The sequence below is a fragment of the Strigops habroptila genome, chromosome 2, assembly GCF_004027225.2.
Source record: "Strigops habroptila isolate Jane chromosome 2, bStrHab1.2.pri, whole genome shotgun sequence".
NCBI classification, from domain to species: Eukaryota; Metazoa; Chordata; class Aves; order Psittaciformes; family Psittacidae; genus Strigops; species Strigops habroptila.
The window spans coordinates 27,566,013-27,588,824 of record NC_044278.2 but is presented as its reverse complement, the minus strand read 5'-3'; the positions used below and the strand labels follow the sequence as shown (position 1 = coordinate 27,588,824).

Here is a 22,812-nt window from a genome sequence, read left to right as displayed (position 1 = left end):
GGATTAATTTCTGTTATTAGTCTATTACTCTCTGTTACACTGAACTGAAAACTCTTAATTATAAGAGCAAACAAGACAAGTGCTAGACTTGCATCCCATGATGATGTATTAGGAATAAAGGTCAGCTTTCCAAGATGATAATGTATGGCTGAGTTTAACATCAGTAGGGATTCCTATTCTGAAATCAAATTTCAAGTGGAAAAATCACTTAATTTATGGAATGCTCTATACACAGATTGCAAAATAATGGTCGTAAAACTTGCATGCTAAGAATAAATACATAATGAATTGATAAAAACTTATCTACAAGGTTCTGATACTGTGATTTCTAAAATCAAACCAAGAAATCTGACAAGAAGATTATATATATTTTTTTCCATTCTGTTTTTACTTTCTTAAGTATTACCTGGAAAGTAGATTTGTTTATAAAAAATAAGCAAGAATTACTATAAAATGATTTTATCTGACTATATAGAGGTTATTTTGATATTTGCTACACAGAACTTTTTGAGAACGTATTTTATATGTCCTGGCCTACTGAAAGTGCTCATCATTTACTCCACACTAATATTTCGATTTAAGTGGTAGTGGATGGCCTAAACCGAATGATACTTATTTGTACTGGAAAAGCTCCAGGAACCAGAGTCATATTACCATTGAGCCATTCATTGTGTGCAGTCTTTGCTCCTGAGAGTTTACGAGATAACTTAAATGCAAATTATTTAGGTTTTGGAGCAGTGTACTTTCACTGAAACAGTCTGTTCCTCAACTTCCTACTCACTCATTCACAGGTTTGTCAGTGCTTAGGTCCCATTATCTCAGGTGGAAATGACACAGTGCTTTGCACCACATGAAGCCCCCAGAGGCTTCTTGTCATCCTTGCTGTGCAATGGGTTGTTGTCACTGTAGCAGGACAGCCTCCCCAACAGCTCAACTGGGGAGGACACTTCCCATCCAAGATGATGGGCCAGAGCTTTCCCAGAGCTTTGGCTCCTGGCTCTGCCACAGATTCTGTTGAACCATGAGCAAATTACTTCAGAACATCTTCAAAACCTTTGTCATGGTCAACTGATAAGGCCAAACTGGTCATTGCTTGGTAGGCACTTCCACCATGCTGACATAGTCAGGCTGTTCACCTTCTATGCTTCTAGTTACCATATCACTCTAAACCAAAAGCAATGGGCCTAAAATCTAGATGAAGGATTCTTGTAGCTGGAAATGCTCCTCCATAAAAGGTGAATGACAGCTTTTGCCTAGTTTGTGTATTTAGTCCGTTAGCTGTGTGGAACAGGATTTCTTACTGTCTCACCTATACGAGCGGTATCTGTTACAATGTGACCCCTGTCCCCATTAACACAGTGGTGCAATGTTATGGTTTCCAAGTTCATAGTCAACTGTAATCCCATCCAGGCATTTCAGTGACAGTCATGTTTGTGCATGGTAAGATAGACTCTGCTCTTACTGGGAAGAACAACTGACAAAGTTTGACCTTCCCTTCCAGTTCTTCACACTCACTCCCTCACCTTTGGTATTGATATAAAGCAATCCGGTAGGTGTAAGCTTTAAAGGAATTCAAAGGCTTTTCAGACATATGCTATGCAATTAATCCATCTAGGCCATCAACCTCAAATATTTGAGGTTCATTTGTCAAATCTGTTACATCAAAAACTTTTCATATGATTACTCCTGAATGTCATTAAGCTTAACCACTGCTGTGTACGTGAGTGCTCTTGAGTGACTCAATACAGCCTGTGACTTTCCTAAGAAATCCCGCTTCTCTATTTACCTACCATTTCCCTCTCCTGTTTCAAGGCAGAGGTGGGCTCAGCCTTATAACGGCTGCCCAAACCTCCTCCTAAGAACAAGCCTCCCCCATACCTCCTCTTTTCCATTCCAGGACTGCTTAATAAAAGGCTGGGACTTTTCCAGTCCTGGACCTCTTCTGAATAAAGAGACTATGAAGCATCATGATTTTAAGTGGGGAAGATAAAACACTCTAATGGTGAATGCTAAAATTCTTTTTATTACATCTGTTATGCTAGATTTGGACCAGGATAATGGAAAAGTCTTACACTAACTTGCTATATTCCATAATCCTTAAGGATCTCTTTTAATAAGAGGATTATCTAAGAGCTGGTAAGTTGATGTGTGGCTCATACCACATTGTATTTTTCACTGTAACCAGAAGCTTAGATCTATCAAATATCTCTGCAATTCTAGTAAAGCAGGAACTTGCTCTTCCAAAAGGAAAGAAAACCAAAGGAAAATTAAACTTCCTTGACCATTGACATTTTGGTTAGTATATAGTGGGATAGTTATTATGGTGTTGGAAGATTTTGGTGTGGAAAAATGATCTGTTATATTCTGAGCATGTGGCCGGAGCAGGTTTACATATGCCTATGTTTTATAAATTTTTCAGATATCTGATTTTCTAACCAAGAAGCTAAAGTTTGGAGGGGAATAAAAAAATGAAAATGAGAAAAATAGCTCATTCAATATCTTGTCCCTTGCCATCAAGCAACACAAACGAGCTCCTCTGTGTATGTATGTTAATCATTGTCAGTAATTCCGTAACCATCAGAGTTCTGTCCTGTTAATAAGTCTAAGATGCAATGGAGGAGACATCATCGCCCACCTCTGCATTTGGATGTCAGCTAGCACCACAGCCCTCGTTAGAAATTTTGGATTATCAGTTAATTAGAAATGTATATTAAATCAATAACTGATGTTCAGTTTTGCCTAGTAACTTCTGATAACATAAACAGATTATAACACCAATAATTGAAAATACAAATACATTTTTCTTATATGACCATCATAAAAAAGAGAAAAAAATGAAGTCAATCCAGTTACTTGCCTTTGTAGGTTACCTTTAACATGCTTGGGAAAGCAACCTACCATAGGTCAAGATAACCCCATTGACAAACTGAGTAGACAGGAAAATATTCTTATCTTCAATTACATTTCACTCTAGCTTCTGAAAGTACTTCCTCATACTGAGGAGGCCAGCTGTTTTCTGTTCCAGGCTCCCATTAAACCTGTAGAAAAACTTTGCTGATTGCATGCCCTTAGGAACAAGTTTAAAAATGTTCATATCACACATGAATTGCCGAGGTGAGTATCTCCAAAGAAGACGCCTTTTACACCGGAGCGGGGGGAAGCACCGCGTCCAGGAGCCTCAGTTCGGAGCGGCAAGAGCGACCGAGGGAGTCTCAAGTCCTCGACAGGACTTGCCCAGGAGCCGGCAGCTCAGCTGGCGCGAGCAGCTGACTCACAGGGGCGGCGCCAGGAGTGACGGCACCAGCCCCCAGTGGGGAAAAACCCATCCCAGGGAGCGCGAGCGACCAGGGCGTGGCGCGGCAGTTCGCGCGGGCAGCGAGCGGGATGGTGAGCACTCGCCTCAGGAGCGGGGCCCGCTCTGGGAGCTCTGCCCCGGCGGTGGCCAGCGTAGGCACCCAGACAGAGCCGGTGAGAGGGGAGGCTGCGGCGCAGACCTCAGAGTGTAGAGAGTGCCTCGACTGGTCTCTTGAGGCGAGGGTGCGCAATGGACAGGGCTGCACTCGGTGCGCCCTGGTGGAGGTCCTCCTGCAGCAGGTGGCTGAGCTGCGGGAGGCTGTTGGAGAGCTAAAAGATGCCAGGGAAGCTGAGAGGAAGCTGGGCTGCTTGCTCCAGGCCCAAACTGTGCAGGGGCCGCAAACGTCCAGCATTGCTCATATAGGAAAGAAGGAGGGCAGCAACCCAGGAAGCTGGGAATTAGTCACGAGAAAAACGAACAAAAAAAGGAGGAAGAGGACAATTAACAACAAGGGGCTTCCTCCTAAATCTGATGTCCCCACCCCGAACCGCTTCGCGGTTCTGCAGGGGGCTAATGAGAAAGCACCCACCACACCTAATGAGCATCCTGCTGATGCACCAGTAAAGAGGATCACTACTGGTGCCTCCAGGAAAAAGCGGCGGGTCATAGTAGTAGGGGACTCTACTTTGAAAGGCACAGAGGCACTCATCTGCCGGCCTGATCCAGTCTCGAGGGAGGTGTGTTGCCTGCCAGGGGCTCAGATCAGGGATGTTGCTGAGAGGCTGCCTGCTCTAGTAAGTCCTGCTGACTATTACCCCCTTCTAGTGGTCGATGTGGGTGCTAGAGATATAGATAGCAGTAGCCTGGAGAACATTAAGAAGGACTACAGAGCCCCGGGAGAGGTGGTTAGGGGCTCTGTAGCTCAGATAGTTTTTTCATCGATTCTCCAGGACAAAGGGGAGGACCTTAAAAAAGCTAGGCGTTTGGCAGGTTAATAAATGGTTAGAATGCTGGTGCCATAGTCAGGGGTTTGGCTATTTAGAACATGGGGCTCCATTTGGGAGGCCAGATCTACTGGAGGCTGGTGAAGCTGGTCTGACAAAGAAGGGGAAGAGCTGTTTTGGTAGCAGGCTTGCCAGGCTGGTCAAGAAAGCTTTAAACTAGATGTGTTGGGGGAGGGGAGCATTGATCCATCCCAACACTCCTGGTCAGTTGCCAGCACCTGTAATAAGTGCTTGGAGCGATGTAGAGATGTTCCAGCTGCCCCAGCCATTGAGTCGGCTGCATTTGGAACTTGGCTAAGGTGCCTCTATACAAACGCCCGTAGTATGGGGAACAAGCAAGAGGAATTAGAGATGTGTGCAAGGCTACGGGAATATGATGTCATTGGTATCACAGAAACATGGTGGGATGGCTCCTATGACTGTCGTGTCGGAATGGAAGGTTACAGGCTGTTTAGAAAAGACAGGCCAGGCAGACGGGGAGGGGGCGTTGCTATCTATGTCAGTGATAGGCTAGAGAGTATGGAACTCTGTCTGGGGACGGGTGATGAGGTAACAGAGTGTTTGTGGGTCAGGATCAAAAGGAAGATAGCAATGGGGGACATTACGGTGGGGATCTGTTACAGGCCACCTGACCAAGAGGACTCTGTGGATGAAGCGCTCTACAGACAGATAGGAGCAGCCTCACGCTCGCAGGCCCTGGTCCTCATGGGGGACTTCAACCATCCTGACATCTGTTGGAGGGACGGTACGGCCCGGCACAAGCAATCCAGGAGGTTCCTTGATTGTGTGGAAGACAACTTCCTCTTTCAAGCAATAGAGGAGCGACAAGGAGAGGTGCCATGCTTGACCTCGTGCTCACCAACAGGGAGGGACTGGTTGGAAATGTGACGCTCCAGGGCAGCCTTGGCTCTAGTGATCACGAGATGGTTGAGTTTGAGATCCTCAGGACAGTGAGAAGAGCATGCAGCAAGCTCAGTGCCCTGGACTTCAAGAAAGCAGACTTTGGCCTCTTCAGCAACCTCCTTAGTAAGGTTTCATGGGATACAGTCCTAGAGGGCAGGGGGGCCCAAGACTGCTGGTCGATATTCAAGGATCACCTGCTACGTGCTCAAGAGTGTTGCATCCCAACTAGAAGAAAGTGCAGCAGGAGGGCCAGGAGACCTCCATGGATGGACAAGGAGCTGCTGAGGAAACTTAGAGGGAAAAAGAAGCTTATAGAATGTGGAAGCAAGGACAGGCGGCCTGGGAAGAATATAGGAGCATTGCCCGGGAAGCTAGGGACCGGGTTAGGAAAGCTAAGGCCCAGCTAGAATTAAGTTTGGCAAGGGATGTAAAAAATAACAGGAAAGGATTCTATAGATAACGTAGCAAATAAAAGACAGACTAGGGACAATGTGGGCCCTCTCTGGAAGCTATCAGGAGAACTGGCTACCATGGATTTGGATAAGGCGGAGGTTCTTAATGACTTCTTTGCCTCAGTCTTCACGAGCAAATGCTCTGACCACACCCCGAAAGTCTTGGAAAGCAAATGCAGGGACTGTGAGAATGAAGACCTTAGGCCCACTGTAGGAGAGGATCAGGTTTGAGACCATCTTAAGAACCTGAACATGCACAAGTCCATGGGACCTGATGAAATCCATCCACGGGTCCTGAAGGAGCTGGCGAATGAAGTTGCTAAACCACTGTCCATCATATTTGAAAAATCCTGGCAGTCAGGTGAAGTTCCCGATGACTGGAAGAAGGGTAATATAACCCCCATTTTCAAGAAGGGGAAGGTGGAAGACCCAGGGAACTACAGACCAGTCAGCCTCACCTCTGTGCCTGGCAAAATCTTGGAACAGTTTCTCCTGGAAAACATGCTAAGGCACATGAAAAACAACGAGGTGGTTGGTGACAGCCAACATGGCTTCACTAAGGGGAAATCCTGCCTGACCAATTTGGTGGCCTTCTATGATTGAGCCACGGAACTGATGGACAGCGGCAGAGCAGTTGACGTCATCTACCTGGACTTGTGCAAAACGTTTGACATATTGTCCCACATGACATCCTTGTCTCTAAATTGGAGAGACATCAATTTGTTAGATGGACCACTTGGTGGATAAAAAACTGGCTCGATGGCCGCACGCAAAGAGTTGTGGTAAATGGCTCAATGTCCAGTTGGAAACCTGTAACGAGTGGTGTCCTTGAGGGATCGGTGTTGGGACCGGTCCTGTTCAACATCTTTGTCGGCGACATGGACAGTGGGATTGAGTGCGCCCTCAGCAAGTTTGCCGACCAAGCTGTGTGGTTCGGTTGATACGCTGGAGGGAAGGGATGCCATCCAGAGGGACCTTGACACGCTTGTGAGGTGGGCCGATGCCAACCTTATGAAGTTTAACCAAGCCAAGTGTAAGGTCCTACACCTGGGTCAGGGCAATCCCAGGCACTGCTACAGGTTAGGCGGAGAAGAGATTCAGAGCAGCCCTACAGAAAAGGACTTGGGGGTGTTGGTTGACGAGAAGCTTAACATGAGCCGGCAGTGTGCGCTTGCAGCCCAGAAAGCCAACCGTATCCTGGGCTGCATCAAAAGAAGCATGACCAGCAGGTCGAAGGAGGTGATCCTGCCCCTCTACTCTGCTCTCGTGAGATCTCACTTGGAGTACTGTGTACAGTTCTGGTGTCCTCAACATAAAAAGGACATGGAGCTGTTGGAGCAAGTCCAGAGGAGGGCCACGAGGATGATAAGAGGGCTGGAGCACCTCCCGTATGAAGACAGGCTGAGAGAGTTGGGGCTGTTCAGCCTGGAGAAGAGAAGGCTGTGTGGAGACCTCATAGCAGCCTGCCAGTATCTGAAGGGGGTCTACAAGGATGTTGGGGAGGGACTCTTCCTTAGGGACTGTAGTGGTAGGACAAGGGGTAATGGGTTCAAACTTCAACAGGGGAAGTTTAGATTAGATATAAGGAAGAAGTTCTTTACAGTGAGGGTGGTGAAGCACTGGAATGGGTTGCCCAAGGAAGTTGTGGATGCTCCATCCCTGGCAGTGTTCAAGGCCAGGTTGGACAGAGCCTTGGGCCACGTGGTTTAGGGCAAGGTGTCCCTGCCCATGGCAGGGGGGTTGGAACTAGATGATCTTAAGGTCCTTTCAAACCCTTACTATTCTATGATTCTATAAATAGCAAGAGAAAGAAAAAAAATGAAAAAAGAGAGAGAAATAAAAAATACAGAGACTGCTTTACAAAATAATTATCTAAATATGGCCCATTGTCTACTTTAGGAATTTCTCAAGTCAATTACAGTAGGGGGGTTTTGTGGGCCCAGATGCACTTGTAAGGCTTTTGAATGAAGAGTGCCATTTAGCATTGCACTTATATCCAAGAATACTCTTCACATAAGATGTTGTTTATCATCAATTTATGATACTTTCATATTAAACAATAATTCAGGCTTCAGTAGCAGATGCAAAGTGTCTGAATATCTTGCACAAAGTCAGGCTTGAATCTGGTTTTGTGCAGGGTTTTGGAGCTGAACCACAGAACAGTTCATTTTCTGTCACAATACTGTGGTAAAATTACCCCTTGGCTTTTCACTGAGAAGTTTTATCAGCTTTATATACTTTAAAAATTTGTTAAGAGTTATGACAGTTTCTCCTTATACTGTTTAAAGCAGATTCAATATGTGCACATATTTTGTAAGTGATATAGTCACAGTTTTATTTGCATTTGGGGGTGTATATTTGTTTTCTTCTAACATTATCTCTGGATATACATTCAAACTGGGGGGGTCTTGGGTTTTGAACAGGAGAACAAGAAAATGATAAAACTTGAATTTTAAACTCTAAAGAGATCACTTGATTAATTATAAGTAGAGGTCTAAAGAACAGGTTTAGAAAAACTTTTATTTCACATTTTATTGAAATAAATGGAATATCAATAGAAGAGTGGAAATGTCTGTACATTATGAAACATTATTAAACATAATAGTTTACAAAGTTAAAATAAGATTATGCTTTTGCATTCTTGTATTGCCAGGGCACATTGACCACTTTAAAAAAGACCTTGAAAAATTTAAAGCTTTCTAATCTCAAACACAACTATATAGTATGTGTCACTGCAACATGACTCAGAAAGAGAAAATATTCCATAGGCAAAGAAACAGTGAACTAAAATATTTGGATAAACTTACATTGAGTAAGAAAAAATAAATACATAATAAAACCACAATCAATTTGTCTGGGAAAGATTGACACTTTTGTGTGCAGTAGTGCAATTCAGCATCTACAAAATTGGCTATATCTCAGTAAGGCTGTATCATAAAGCTGAATATTTAGTCAATGCACTAAACACACTGTGCATTATGATTTCATGATCTAGTTCTACGTTGCTAATACAAATCTGGAAATGTAAGTGAGGTCCAGTAGAAACAAAAGAAACAGAATATGAAATGTTTTACCTTAGTAAGCTGGTAGCAGCTGAACTAATTAATTCTGTGATTGAACTGTTGATTGGCTTTGGCTGAAATTAAGGCTTCTATAGAAATTGATTCAAAATGATGACGTGGAAATTGATATAAAGACCATGTGATGGTGATGTGAATTGATAGCAAGCTTCTGGAGTGTTTGCCTTTGGAAGCTGAGTCAGCTTTATCTTCCAGTTGTTATAATTGTCCGTTAATATATTAATATAGAAATCAATATTGTATTTTGAATACTCAACACCAGATTTCAGATTGCAGTTTATCCACAGTCTTAATTTTTTAAAGTAGTAAAAATGTTTCACAGTTTTAATTAGATTGCTTTGGATATTTATTTTTGCCATGTCAGGTACCTGACAGCCTTCAGAGATGACTGAAGACTTCTCTGGAATCTGTTCAATCTATTACCTTTTCAATGCTTAGTAAGAAAGAGTATGAGTACCTACTGTTCCTGTATGGTTTGTTTCTCAACTACCAGTTGAAACCAACATATTGGGTTAATTCTCCATCTTGTTTAATAAACATGAGAAAGTTATCACATGTTTACATCTTAAAAATCGGAATAATAATTATCTGATAAAACTGGTATTGAAGAATGTGAAACCTTATTTTGAACCTTAGACAAACACTGCGTTGCCATACAGCTGCAAACCAGAATCCCAAAGAACAGCATTTCCTCACAGTTCTGTTGTCAGAGGCAGCCTGAAACCTTGCATAAATAAGAGCTAAGACATTACAAACAGAAGCCACTGAAATTCACACTTTTTAATTAAGCTGCAAGCTCTACTCAAAATGATACAAACAAAATTCAAAATACGTTACCTCCCTAAGAGTTTCAAATTGTGCTCTTAATTCCTCTAATGTTAAAACAGGACAGAGTGCAAAAAAGCTATTTCTTTTGATGAATTACGCGATTAGGTTCTGATTCAACTTTTATTATATCCTGTAACATTTAACATAAGTGTCACTAGAAACATTAAAATTGCTATAAATCTTGCATACAAAAACATGAAATCTCATTGCTGTGTTAAACAGTCATGTGGTTTCTGACTATTCAGGAAGTTCTGCTTCATTTCTGTTTAATTGCATTTGAGAACTGTGCAACTGCTGCCTATACTGTTTGCCTGAGCACAGCACCTGATTGATAGGCACTCACATCCTTGATTTACCTGACAGGCATCCAGAAGTGGTGCTATGCAGCTATGATTTTGGAGCAATGATACATTTCACTGGCTGCATGCAGCAGGCAGTTGTGCTTTAGGACTCAAATTAAAAGGTTGGAAGTTTACCATAGACATCAGAAGGCCTGGGATGGACTGAAGGTTCCTAGCCCATCTCTCCCTTTGTTTTTAAGGAAAACTTTTGGTTCTGATCAGGAAAGAAACATCAGCTGTCTGGATGTGCTGCACACACAGGTGCCACAACTGTCTTGAGGTTGACAAGTTTATTTCTGACAGGTTTATTTCTGACAACTGTCAGAAATAAAATTATGCTCCCTGGACTCAAGCCCAAATGTTTTATTTTTATTTAGAATGAATTAAACAAAAATCAGAAATTAAATTTAGAATCCAAATGGTATTTGAAGTGTGTACCTCACAATTGGGGTCTGAAAAAACCCTTCAACATTTAACTGTTATGAGGTACACCCCCTGACTCTTGCTTGTAATTTAAGTCACATTTGGATCATTAATGGTCTAAATGGGACTTAAGTTAAACAAAGGCTATATGCACTTCTCTTATACCTTGAAATGTAAGCATACACCTATGCAGCTTATAACACCTTTTCCTTCCATATTTTTAAGATAGGGGTAGAAGCATCAATGCCTATTTTCAAAAGTGAGCTAGCATTTCACCATATGCATCTTTTGTACAAGAATGGAGATGAAGGCTCCTGATACAATTTCCAAAATAACATATTTGTTCCTTTATTTGAGATCTTATCAAATTAGAAACTGAGGATCTGATATGAAATCAATAAATGTGAGCATTTCAAAGCAGCAAATTGCCCTCTGAGGAGAAATTGATCTCTAAAGATCATATTTTTAAAAATGTTTCATCTTTATGAATAAGAGATGGGGGTCATGTCAGAGTAAAAAAGAGACAGACTAGGAAATAGATATTCTATGATGAAATGCATTCGTATGTGTTCCCCCCTGCTATCTTAATTATATCAGCATACAAACCCACAAGTGTTCCACTGTTTACAGCTGAGATTTCCGTATGTCCCTGCATTGTTAAGATGGAAAGTCTCACAGTAAGTTTAGTGCATTTGTGTTTTTCCATTCTTATTTTACTTAAGCATGCTTCAAAATCCTGCTATATTTCCACAAAATTCTAGCTGCAGCAGATTTGTCTGAGACACATGGTGATAACACCCCAGCATCTGAGACTAAATCCTGCAGATCCAGAGCTAGAATTTAGATTTAACAGGAAGAGGAGACACCATTCTCTAAATTTGCTGATTTTTAATGCAGCTTTCCTTATGTCATCTGTCTGCAACAAGTTAAATTAAGCAAAAAATAACGCACAGTAGAAAAGCTTGTAATTTAAGAATTACATGCTGACACACATGAAAAAACTATGCCATCATTTATTATCAACCTTTCTTGTATCTTGTCTGCAGTTTGAAATCCATCAAATACTTTTTACAGATAAGCTTCAGTTTTGGGGACAAAATGGGGGCTGTATGAGAGACAGATCTCATTTAAAAGAAAGCGAGTGTGCTGGGAGAAAGTTCTGGACATTGATCCTGCTGCACTGAAGCTTTCCCCAACACAGGGAATCATCATGGCTATACAGACTGATGTACAGCTTTTAATTTACTCCTGATGCTAAAGTATAAATCAAGGAAAATGTGATTTCGCTTCATGATGATAGAACAATGAAACGCTGCCTGGACCAAAACTGATCATATGCAACTCATATGCTGTACTTACTTTCACATATGTAAGATTTACATGTACCTTACACTACAAAGTTTTTATTTAGGTCTCTGTGACAGGGTGAATTTTTCCTGAAAGCCTGCTTTTATAGCCATCATCATCATGCCATCAACACCTGTGAGCATAGGCAGTGGCAGTGCTCTTATTAGGAATGATACACCTTGTTTGCTTACTTGGGAACTTGTGTCTTCTCCCTTGGGGATGCAAACTGAGTAGGGATTAATGAAACAACTCAGCAAAGTCGAGGACATTAGGAGTCCAATGTTGGTGGGGGATATTCAACCTCAACCTCTCCAAGAAATCAAGCCAGAATGACAAAAGCCCTTCTTCATTTATATCCTCCTGGAAAAACCCTGAGTAGCAGAGGTGGTATCTATCACACAAGACTAAGAAATGCATAACTGAAGTGTTTAGAAAGCTTTGGTAATTTGGGATGGTTAGCTACCTTCCTTCATTCAGGACATTCTGGGGACTCTCATTCAGCACTGATTGCCATCTGTTACCCATTCATCATGGAGAACATGAAAGGTCCTGGGCTTGAGTAAAGAGGATCACTCCGGCCAGGCTTGTGGATTTAGGGTGTTGTACTCCAAGGATCAGACCCAAAGCATGGACAAAGCAGACTCATTTTTTAATTTCTTAGTGATCTTTTGTGCAGTGCAAAACTGCCCTGTCTTTGGGCATGTGTAGGGCATACTTTATTCTTTCTCTCTTTTCAGTATATCCTTTTTTATACAGTACTAGACATACTTAAATCAATATATATAAAGTGTCACAAAGTTATGTGTGATTGTAAAATACAAAACATACTGAAAAGAGACTAAAATGAAAAAGTTGAAGAAAGTGTTCTTATCAAAGAAGCAAAGCCACGTATGTTTTAAAAAAAAACATTTGGAAGTGATCCAATGATACAATTAATTTAAAATGAAATTTTGTTATGGCTTCAGAGTAGTTCTTACTAATCGTTACAGGGAAGAGTGTTTTTGTGTTCATGCAGGCACGGTGGGATGGCCTGACAGGGCGCATAACCTTCAACAAAACGGATGGCTTACGGAAGGATTTTGATTTGGACATTATTAGCCTCAAGGAGGAAGGAACAGAAAAGGTAACTAGATCTTTTGTAAAACAATGACAAAAAGCTAATTTGACAGGGGCGTAGGAAAATTCATTCTCCTCAGCTTAAGTCTCCTGTGCTTGGGGTAAAAACCACTTTTCTCAAGATTATTTAAATCAAAGTGAAAACAGAGCTACTAAGGTTGTTCTGTTATTTTACAATGTGTACCTTACATTTTGAGATATGGAATAGGAATTTGGGACTGGCAATAATTATATGAATGAAAATAATTATTTTAAGTACATATTACCTTCAGTCCTCACCATTGTAACTTGGTGCAGTAAACTCATAAAGAGAGATAAACCCTAGTCTTATCTATGATTCTATGATCTTACATGTACTGCTTTTAATAAATGTGACACAAGAGAGAGAGAGGAAAGAAGGTGCTTAAATAATAACCTCAACAAGAGTTGAGATGTTAAAAATTCTTCATATTTTTGAGATGAGATTAGATTAGTTCTTTTTCCCTTGCCCCGGCTCTCAGCCAGCAAACATGGGCTCCTGATGGGCACTGCTGGGCTCCTTCCTCTGCCATCTAGGAGGTGGCTGCTATGAGTGTCTAAAAATCCCTAACACAGGTATTGCCACTGGCTCATGTCAGCTGGAGACAGCATCGTCCCTTGCTCTGTGTATGCTGTCTTGACTGAATGATTATTGCTGATGGGTTAATTGAGGCTTTAAATGTAATTGCTCCCACACAGCTCTCCAGACTGATTCTCTTTTCATTTTTAATGAAGCACTCTGTTTATTTTTCTCTGTACAAAGGCTGCTGGCGAGGTTTCTAATCATTTATATAAAGTGTGGAAGAAGGTTTGTACACAGACAGGTGATGCAAAAAACCTTTGGGCTGGGTCTTCAGACTCATCCTTTGGGTTTTGAAAGTGACTCATTGCAGTTTAGAGACAATAGTGTATCTGAGAGTATGAATTTTTCTGGTAGAATAAGTTTCATCCCAAGTTGAGACACTGTAATTCCAAATAGTAAAAAGACTTTGGCAGGATTCAGCTTTTTCACCAAAATATTTTTTTAATTAGTATTTTATTTCTTGGGAGCTGTGATTTTCCTTTCTTTGGCTACAGGCTCCTGGTTACAGCAAAAGCAGCACTTTTCTCAGCTATTACCCTTCCCAATTCACCTAAGATTTACCATGAATGGTAAATTTACACGATTTTGAATGTGTATTAGCATCAGCAGCAAGGACTGTTTTAACATGCAGGATTGGGGAGTTTTTTGCCTCCCACAAAATATGCACTACGCAGGCAATGTTCAAGCATTGACTCAAAATTTTGACAAGTGTGTTATTAGCTCCTTACAGAAAATAATACAGATGATTAAGTGGGTGCTGTCATTCACTAACATATGGAAATTGGAACTAAGCTTGTTTATAAAAGATCTAAATTACCCCAGGAATCTCATCCCTTTTTTTAATGTGAGGTTCCTCTGCCTGGTGGAAAAGGCACCAAAGTGGGAGTCAGAGACAAGCTCCATTTGCTGCTCCTCACTAGAGGTACAACCCACGGTTGCCATTCTGTAAGAAGATAACAACCACATTAACCATGCTTAAAGTGTTCTGCAGTCACAAGATGAAGACTTCTTACAATGCTTAGGATTATATTTTGTACATATTTCACAGACATCTCACTATTTCCCACCCCTCCTATATACACAGTTAAAATAGATTTTGGTTTGGTGTTGTACTGGGGGGGATTTTAATGCTACAGAGCAGACCAGTGTAAAACCACCTATAGCACTCTTTCTGTGTTCTTATAAAGCACATACTTAATAACCTTGTTTTAATCTTCAGTGAATGAGGCTAAGGCCCCCATTTCCCTCATTACTGGTGAATAGATCATCCTACCTGACATACAGAACGCTATTGAACCAATCTCACTTTTGACTCTAGGCGTTTTGTGTTACGCTGAATTGATTTAAACCAAATTACAACTGGTTCAGAGCACAGGCCTGCTGAGAAGGGCATATGACACTTCTCAAACTTGTCACTAAACTGCAATAACTCCCCTGGATTTACCATAGTGGTGTACTACGTTGACCTCATTCTTCCAGTACCCCTCCAACCTCCTCCATTGCTCTAATCAAGGTTGACCTTCGGTGTCATTCTTTTATCCAGACCTCAAGTGGTATCCTCGTGTATTTTGTATGCACTGTGACTATGTCGCTCCATATTCTTCATGGTTGTGCTCCTCTTCCCTGCTGCCAGCCGATAAAAGCATATCAAGTCACTAACAACGAGCAGAACAGCTTTCGATTAACTCAGCCACCCTGGTGCAAATTCAAGGACATTGGTTATTTACTATATTCTTGGCACTAGATATCATAATACCCAACATCCAGTGTACTTTCTAGATCAGTTTCCCAACCTGATCTAGTTTTGGAAACAAAGGGAATGATTGATAAATGCTTGAAAAAATAATTTTTAGAAATGGCATGACAAAAAAATTGTGCAAGACAAAAGCAATGGCACCCAGGGACACAAACCCAAAGTTTGTTTGAAATGATACAGTTACATCCACACTCAGCATGCACGAACTCATCTGCTGCATTTGGTACAAAGGCAGTGCTATCTCTGCCTTAGCTAACAACCAAAGAAAAAGAGTCCAGCCTGGGTCTGAAATGACTGAGCATCTGACAGCAGATAGAGACCTCCAATACACAGGATAAGTCAGTGGGTTTTGTCTCAGACTTACTTGGCAGCTTTGGTGGCAATCCCAGCAGGGAGGATCTGAAAGCAGATCCTTCCTTGGTAGAGCTGAAACATGCTGGCAGAGCCGCGTGGTGATGCAAAGTGCTCTGTGGACAGCCAGTGTCAGTCCCCCAAGCCATCCATCTGGTGCTCTCTGCAAATATCCAATACAAGCCAAATTCCCTGAGCCAGCTCCTTGCCTGGAGTTTTCTCACATCAGCCCTCAGCCATGCTGTATATGTAAATCCAAATGCAAAAAGACCCTGAATATGCTTTCAGGCCGTGCTTATGTTAAGTAAACATTTACCTGAACAAATGAACACGGTTATAATTTCTGCCCTTACGAGGTATATATCCAAGTCCACTGAAATAATGAAGATCTTTCCCTTGAGGCTTCGGATTGGGCATTAAATACTGGAATTCTTCACTACCTCTGAGGCTAGAAAGGAATTTGCTTTTGGCCACTTACATTTACTGAACAAACATTGGTCAGTGTGTGCAATGGTATCACCTTTGTAGCTCTGTCATATATAGTAGTCAAGAAATGACAGAATAATCTTTGCTAAACCTGCTGAAGGCACAGTGGAAGCAAAAGGCCAGTGCATCCATCAGTCTGCTTTAACATACTTATTCAAGATTTTAATCTGTTGTGTTGGAAGAGAGAGGTCTTGCCATATGTTTCGACTCTACCATTTACAAAATTTAAACAAAAAAAATCATAGAAATAGACATTTGACACTTTTTAGGAGGAAACAGAGCCAACATGTTCCACTTTTGTATCAAATTGGCTAATACACCACTGTATTGACATGCCTTATACTCTTACAGCTCATTCATTCCCACCTGCTTTTGAAAGGGCGGTATGTTCCCTGTGTTTTCTAAATCAGTCATTTGATGTTGCTGCCTTACTCAGACCTACAGCCGTTTCCCTTCTCTAGCATTTTGTGCTGCTGGTGTCTCTTTCTGTGGTGGCTAGAGCTGGTGCATTCTTCCTAGGCGATGAGCATTTAGAGAAATGTTTTGGCTCGCTGTGGCCAGGCAGCTGCTTACCTGCTCTCTTGCGTGCAGATTGGGGTTTGGAACTCATACAGTGGCCTTAACATGACAGACAGCAACAAGGACCGATCAACCAACATCACGGATTCCTTGGCTAACCGGACACTTATCGTCACCACCATTTTGGTAAGTCTCAATGGGTAGAGGTGTCACCATCACCTACAGCCGTGCCATAGGATGCAGGTATTGCTGATGATTGCAGGGCTCTCTGCGGCTGCCTTTGCCCCCTCCACCCTGCACTCCGTGGCTGTTTTCCTCCACACTAAACAATGTTTTGTGAAACTATCTGTTTTCAAGCAATTTTTTTTATTTAGGCTCACAATCGACATACACATTCATCTGACCACAAGATTGATTCAAAAACATCCCACTGCCAATGAAAGACTCCTGGGAATCTCTGCCTCCAAAATTGCTTAGCTTACTTCAATATTTCAGAGATGAACCCTGCATACTTTTCTTCCCAGAAGCATTAACACACAGCTTTGTAGTGAGTGCTTATACATCCTTCCTTTTACTGAAAATGAAATGACAAGGACTTAAAGAAAGTAGCAAACCGCAGATAGACAGATTATGTCCTTACTATGATAAATGGCAAATATGCAACGGGGTATTCATGAGTTGTTCTGCCTCATGCTTTCTGCCTGGCCAGTAATGCCATTTTTTTAAATTATTCTGCCTAATTCCTCAGGAGGAGGGAAAGAGCTCAAAGGCTCCTATTACACTCCTTTTCTATTGCCAGAGGTCTTTTGCTACATTAAACTGCAGAAACCTGCTTGCCCAGATCTTCTACCCAAAATGCTTTAAAAAGAAAACTAACAAGGTACTTTGCAATCTACCTGTGCTGTTCTCCATTCTGTCATGTGAATACATGCTCAACTCTTCTTTCCAATAAATATCTATTTCTCATAGAATATAAAATTTTAGGTTCCTCTTATGGCTATTTTCCTGTTATTTAGGCTTCTCTCTCCTTCAATATCCCTTCCTGTCCCTTAGGGTGAGACAATGTACAGATCTTGGGTCTGATTTTGGAGCTGCTAAGCACTACTTTAATTAAAACTCCTGGGAGCTATGAGTGGTCTGTTCCACTGAAAATTAGGGCCCTTATGCTTATCATTAACTGCTTCAGCCAATTTGTTAACACACCTGAAACAGCTTTTAATGGACACAGTAAATTAGTAGTTTGCATCTAATTTTAATCCACTTGTAAAATATTCAGATAATTTACAGAAACTGGTATAATCTGAAACAAACCTAATTTCTATTGCTACATGTCTACTCTCTTTTTTTATAGGAAGATCCCTATGTTATGTACAAGAAGTCTGACAAGCCCTTGTATGGAAATGACAGATTCGAGGGTTATTGCCTGGACTTACTAAAAGAGCTGTCAAATATTTTAGGCTTCATCTATGAGGTCAAACTAGTTTCTGATGGTAAATATGGAGCCCAGAATGACAAAGGCGAGTGGAATGGGATGGTCAAAGAACTTATAGATCATGTAAGATTGAATCCTTTTCTCTTTATTCTTCTTTTAAAATACCTGTCATATTTTATATGAACCCAGCCCAAACAAAATATTTGTTTTAGTTTTAGAGCCATTACTCTTTCTTTATTGCCACTTGTCAGAGTAGGAAGTCACATTAGTACATCTGAACCAACAGTCTGCAGGTGTGAGGGAGAAACCTCCATCTCCAGTGGGGCAGTGGGCACTAGCATGGGTCCTGCCACCTCTAAGCTACAAATTCCAGCTGCAAAGGCTGAGCTTTCTGCTCACCTCTGCCCAGTGGCTGCCTCTGATCTGTGGACATAGTCCCTGCCCAGATGCTCTGGCAGTCCTTGCTCACAGTCTGCCCTGATGCACAGGACCAAACTCCATGTCCCTGGTCATACCTGTCCTACTCACATGAAAGTCACAAATGTCCCTCTGCCTGCAAAAAGAGTAAAGAGAATACCATGTACCCAATAATACCCTAGCAATGTTAAATTTTGTCATACAGATTTATAGTAAAATTTGGTTTAGCTTTTAATACTTGGGGGAAAAAAATGAAGCAATATTATTGCATTTGCTGAACATGAAAAAGAATGAGTATTTTCCCATTTGTGATTTCAGAAAGCTGATTTGGCTGTTGCTCCTCTCACTATTACCTATGTAAGAGAGAAAGTAATTGATTTTTCCAAGCCCTTCATGACACTGGGAATCAGTATCTTGTACCGGAAGCCCAATGGGACAAACCCTGGAGTTTTCTCCTTTTTAAACCCTCTTTCTCCTGATATTTGGATGTATGTTCTCCTAGCCTGCCTTGGAGTCAGTTGTGTCCTCTTTGTCATTGCAAGGTAAGTGAAAGACGTAGTTTTAGATGCATCCATGTTAACTACCTCTCCTCCCATAGGTGATGCATGGGCTTTGCAAAGCAGATATAGCATAATAGTATCCTAAGGGGCTTATCCCATCCTAAAACATAACATTCTAGAAAGTCTCTTGGTATTTTCACATCAACACTGCTATCACTTTTATATATTGCAATGTGATGAGATTTTACTTTCCTTAAGGGCTGAATGGAGAGAAATATCCGATGAAATGTGTCAGCTTCTCTTTGTCAGTATGCAACACCTCAGCAGACTACATATTGAAGAACAGTTTGTATTACTTACATATAAACACTTCTCTTTTCCACTAACAGTGCACACAGCTAAAAGGTAAGAAAGAGGATGTGAACATATTCTTGCTGAAGGATGTCAATTAGCTCAGCTAATTTCCCCTTAAAAATATGAGATAATGTGGCTGGGAACCTGAGGGGACAATCTGCAAGGTGAAGTATACCCAAAACTCTCTCCCAGCATTGTCCAGAGAGGTGCACCCTCTCTGTCAATGGCAGGCTTCCAGTTATGTCTCTGTTCAAAACCAGCAGGAAATAAGCACATACACACCACTTTTCCAAATGAATCTAAAGCTTATAAAGTCCTCAAAGGCAGGTATGCCCCAAAGTTTCTGAACAAGTGGACCCTGCTCACAGCTCCAGAGGGACAGCAGTGTACCCTATACCCTTATCATTGAGCTTAAAAACTCTAGACAGCTGATATGGTTTCAAAAACTGGATATGATCTACTTAAAATGGCCTTAGAGACCGTAATCACAGTCAGAGTTGGTTGCTCTAGGGCTTTGAACAAGAGCAAACCAAGTGTGGAAGAAAATGAACTTAGAAACTTGTCAGAGGAAATTGGTCATTTGAGGCATACATTTTTCTATACTCCTGAGTAAACCTGGACTCCAAACTGGCATATTTATCGTCCTTTTCTTCACATAGTGGCCTTGGAATTTCATCTCCAACTCTATTTGATCTCATTCTATCCTTCATTTTTTCATTTTTATGATTTAAAACATATTTTTATTAGTGCCTCACAGAGATTCATGTTTTGGTTTGTTTTACTGGGGATCCCTAATTAACCCTTTCCCCACTTCTATTACATATTGTTTTGTATATACAAAATACATTCTACATTAACAAACTATATGGAAAATAGCCTGAGAAAACATTTATACTATGAAGTATAAGAACCAAAGTGATGTGTCATTGGAAGTCCACACATTCACATCACAGTGAAAGCAACAGGAATGCTGCAGTTTTTATTGCAACTGATGGTATTCATCTTTAAGAAGTCTGCATTAATGTATATATTCCAATGTATATATACATATACCTCATTCAAAGGTCATAAAGTAATTGTAATCTGAATCATCAATTCTGATAACATAACATGTTGTTCCTGACTTTCACTTCTGTGTGAGCCAGGTCAAATTAAGCTCTTACTGCTTTCCTCCAGTTCACTTGTTTTATTTTAATCCAAAGACACAGTCCTGCAAACACTTTACTCACACAGGCAGTTCTGCTGAGAGTGACTGGCCTCAGCCATGCATTTCTCTGTGGTCCACTGAACAACCCTTGTTCCAGGTGGACAATCTGTGTGAATCCTTTGGTTGTTTGCATGTTTCTATACTGGTACAAAAGCACAGAAATTTGTGGAATTTGCTTTTTCCTTTAAATCGATGAAAATATGAAGAAGAAGGAGGGAATTAGAGGAGGAGAGGTCATGGGTTAAGTTATTAGTGTTGGCCCTAAGTAAAAGAAAGAGTTTATCCATCCCTGGCAGCAATGGGACTGTATACAATTACTCATGACTTCCCACAAGCTCTTGCAGTGCCTCACTGTACCATAAATAATAACTCTTACTGTAAGCAAATCATGATCTCATTCATGACTAATACTAAATCTGCTCGACTGTGACAGACTGACTTTTATGCAGTTGTGTGCCAAGACTAAAAACATCCCTCAGTCCTCTCCACCTCAGGACAGGCAGAAGGGAAAACAAAGCCCGAGTTACCCTCAGTGCTCCTATTTTTTAAAATAACAGCAGCAAGTTCACAAGAATAATAAACATCAGGGTCCTCTGTCTGCTCCAGAGCTGCCTACACATAGATACATGGCCAGGAGCAAACCAAAGGGAAATGCACAGTGCTTACAAATCATCAGCTGTGAAACCTGTTTGCTTCCTTACTGGCTGTTAAATATTGCTCCAAATCCCGGTGTAGCCTTTGGGTACATCCATAGGTTCGCCCTGTGTACCTGTGTTATGTTCTGTTTCTGAAATCTTTCTAAAAAGCAGTGGTTCCAGGAGCAGCGTAACTAATGAAGCCTGATTTCCCTACAGATTTGTGTCTCATGGCGGATTGTGATTGCCAATTGAAGTTTGTCTGTCTGTTTGCTTTCTGCACAGCTGAAGGATTTATAGGTGATCTTTCCCATGCGGATTAACTGAAACATAACAAATTCTGAGCTCATCCTGCACCTTCTCTCCTAGTGGGGCTACTCCTGCAATGTTTCATAACACTTGCAGGAGCATAAGAACTTCTAATGCCTCTACCTATTTGTCAAATGTGGCTAAAATTAGCTAAGACTTACATGTCATTAAAGGTCTAGAACCACACACATTCATAACACATGGCAGAAAACACAACTTGTAACAACTTCAATATATCAAGTTTGCATATCATTCTCATAATCCACCTATTTTAGGAAAAGAGGAAAATAACGTACTAGTTCAGCAAAACAGTTAACATAATTTTCTGAATGTTCAATTATTTTGTGACACATGCTTTTTTTGAACTGATGCCTAAAAGCAGCGCCTAATTAGATTGCAACTACATAAGCTGAAATATGCAAAATTGTGTTCCCATGTCATCTTAATTTACTTTACACTTTATAAATTTTGATTTATTCCAAGAAGTTAAGATATTCTTACAGTCCACATCTAGACCTGCTCTAGATACATCAAGATTCCTGTAACATTTGCCAAGTGTTTCAGCAAATGCTGTTTAGATTAGCATTAAGAACTTCAAGAAGCGTCCACTTTTTAACACTGCCACAGTAACTTCAAGAGTTAACAGTATTTTGACGTCAGTTCATGGAAGACAAATACTCGGGAATAATTTTCGTAGACTGGGATAACCCTCCTGTTATTTCTTCAGACTTTTCAGGAGCTGAATAATTTCTTATTTGTCTTTGAGCCTTATGTAGCTCTGTCATTGTTATACTAATTTTTAAACTCAAGCACTGAAGTTTTTATCACTGTGAAGGGTTACAGACTGACAAATTTCTGTTTACTAAGTACACTGGCAGTGAACGAACAAGGCATTTTCTGCCAAAACTTCCCTTTACTGCTAATGCCATATCAACTATGCTGTTGATGTCAATGATGCTAGAGCTAGGTTGCTGAGGTAACCACCAGTGGTGAATAATGTCACACAGAACCTATATGAAAAGGTGCCTAGGTGACCTTGAGCATCTCAACTTTATCAGAAACCTCAGCACAGCTGCTGCTGAAGGCCATAAGAGGAAATGGCCAGGAAAACATAAGGCCCGAACAGTGAAATAGAGCGGAATTGTAAGCCAGTATCTTCTTAGAGCTCAGCAAAGCAATAGAAACACAGGAAGAAAATTGGCTTTTGTTTCAAGGAGAAAAATTAATATATACATTAGTAGCGCATTAAAACACATACCCAGAGCTATAAAAATCTTTCCAGTCTGGCAGAAAGAGTTTTGCTGCCAAAATTTCACTGCCAATTTCTAGCAATGGGTGTTTTGCTCTTTTGGTGATGGAGACATTTGCATCCAACCTACTGAATGTGGTGGCTGCCTCAATCAATGCAAGATCCCAGCCTTAGACTTCCCAGTTAGGTCAGGCAGAGTTATTTGTA

General features: G+C 41.0%; 1 protein-coding gene across 6 annotated transcripts in view; it reads left to right on the top strand.

Annotated features, from left to right (window-relative positions):
• GRIK1 (glutamate ionotropic receptor kainate type subunit 1) overlaps nt 1–22,812 on the top strand; it is a 172,379-nt gene that overhangs the window by 122,630 nt on the left and 26,937 nt on the right. For 5 of the 6 annotated variants that reach the window (XR_003990306.1, XM_030477715.1, XM_030477716.1 and 2 more), the window contains 4 exons: nt 12,689–12,796; nt 16,575–16,688; nt 17,854–18,057; nt 18,670–18,893. Coding sequence is in view for 5 of the 6 variants with exons in the window: in XM_030477715.1 (XP_030333575.1) it covers nt 12,689–12,796; nt 16,575–16,688; nt 17,854–18,057; nt 18,670–18,893 (650 nt within the window). In the remaining variant the exon portion in view is untranslated. The remainder of the gene's footprint in view (nt 1–12,688; nt 12,797–16,574; nt 16,689–17,853; nt 18,058–18,669; nt 18,894–22,812) is intronic. The other variant, XM_030477718.1, reaches the window with a different exon arrangement.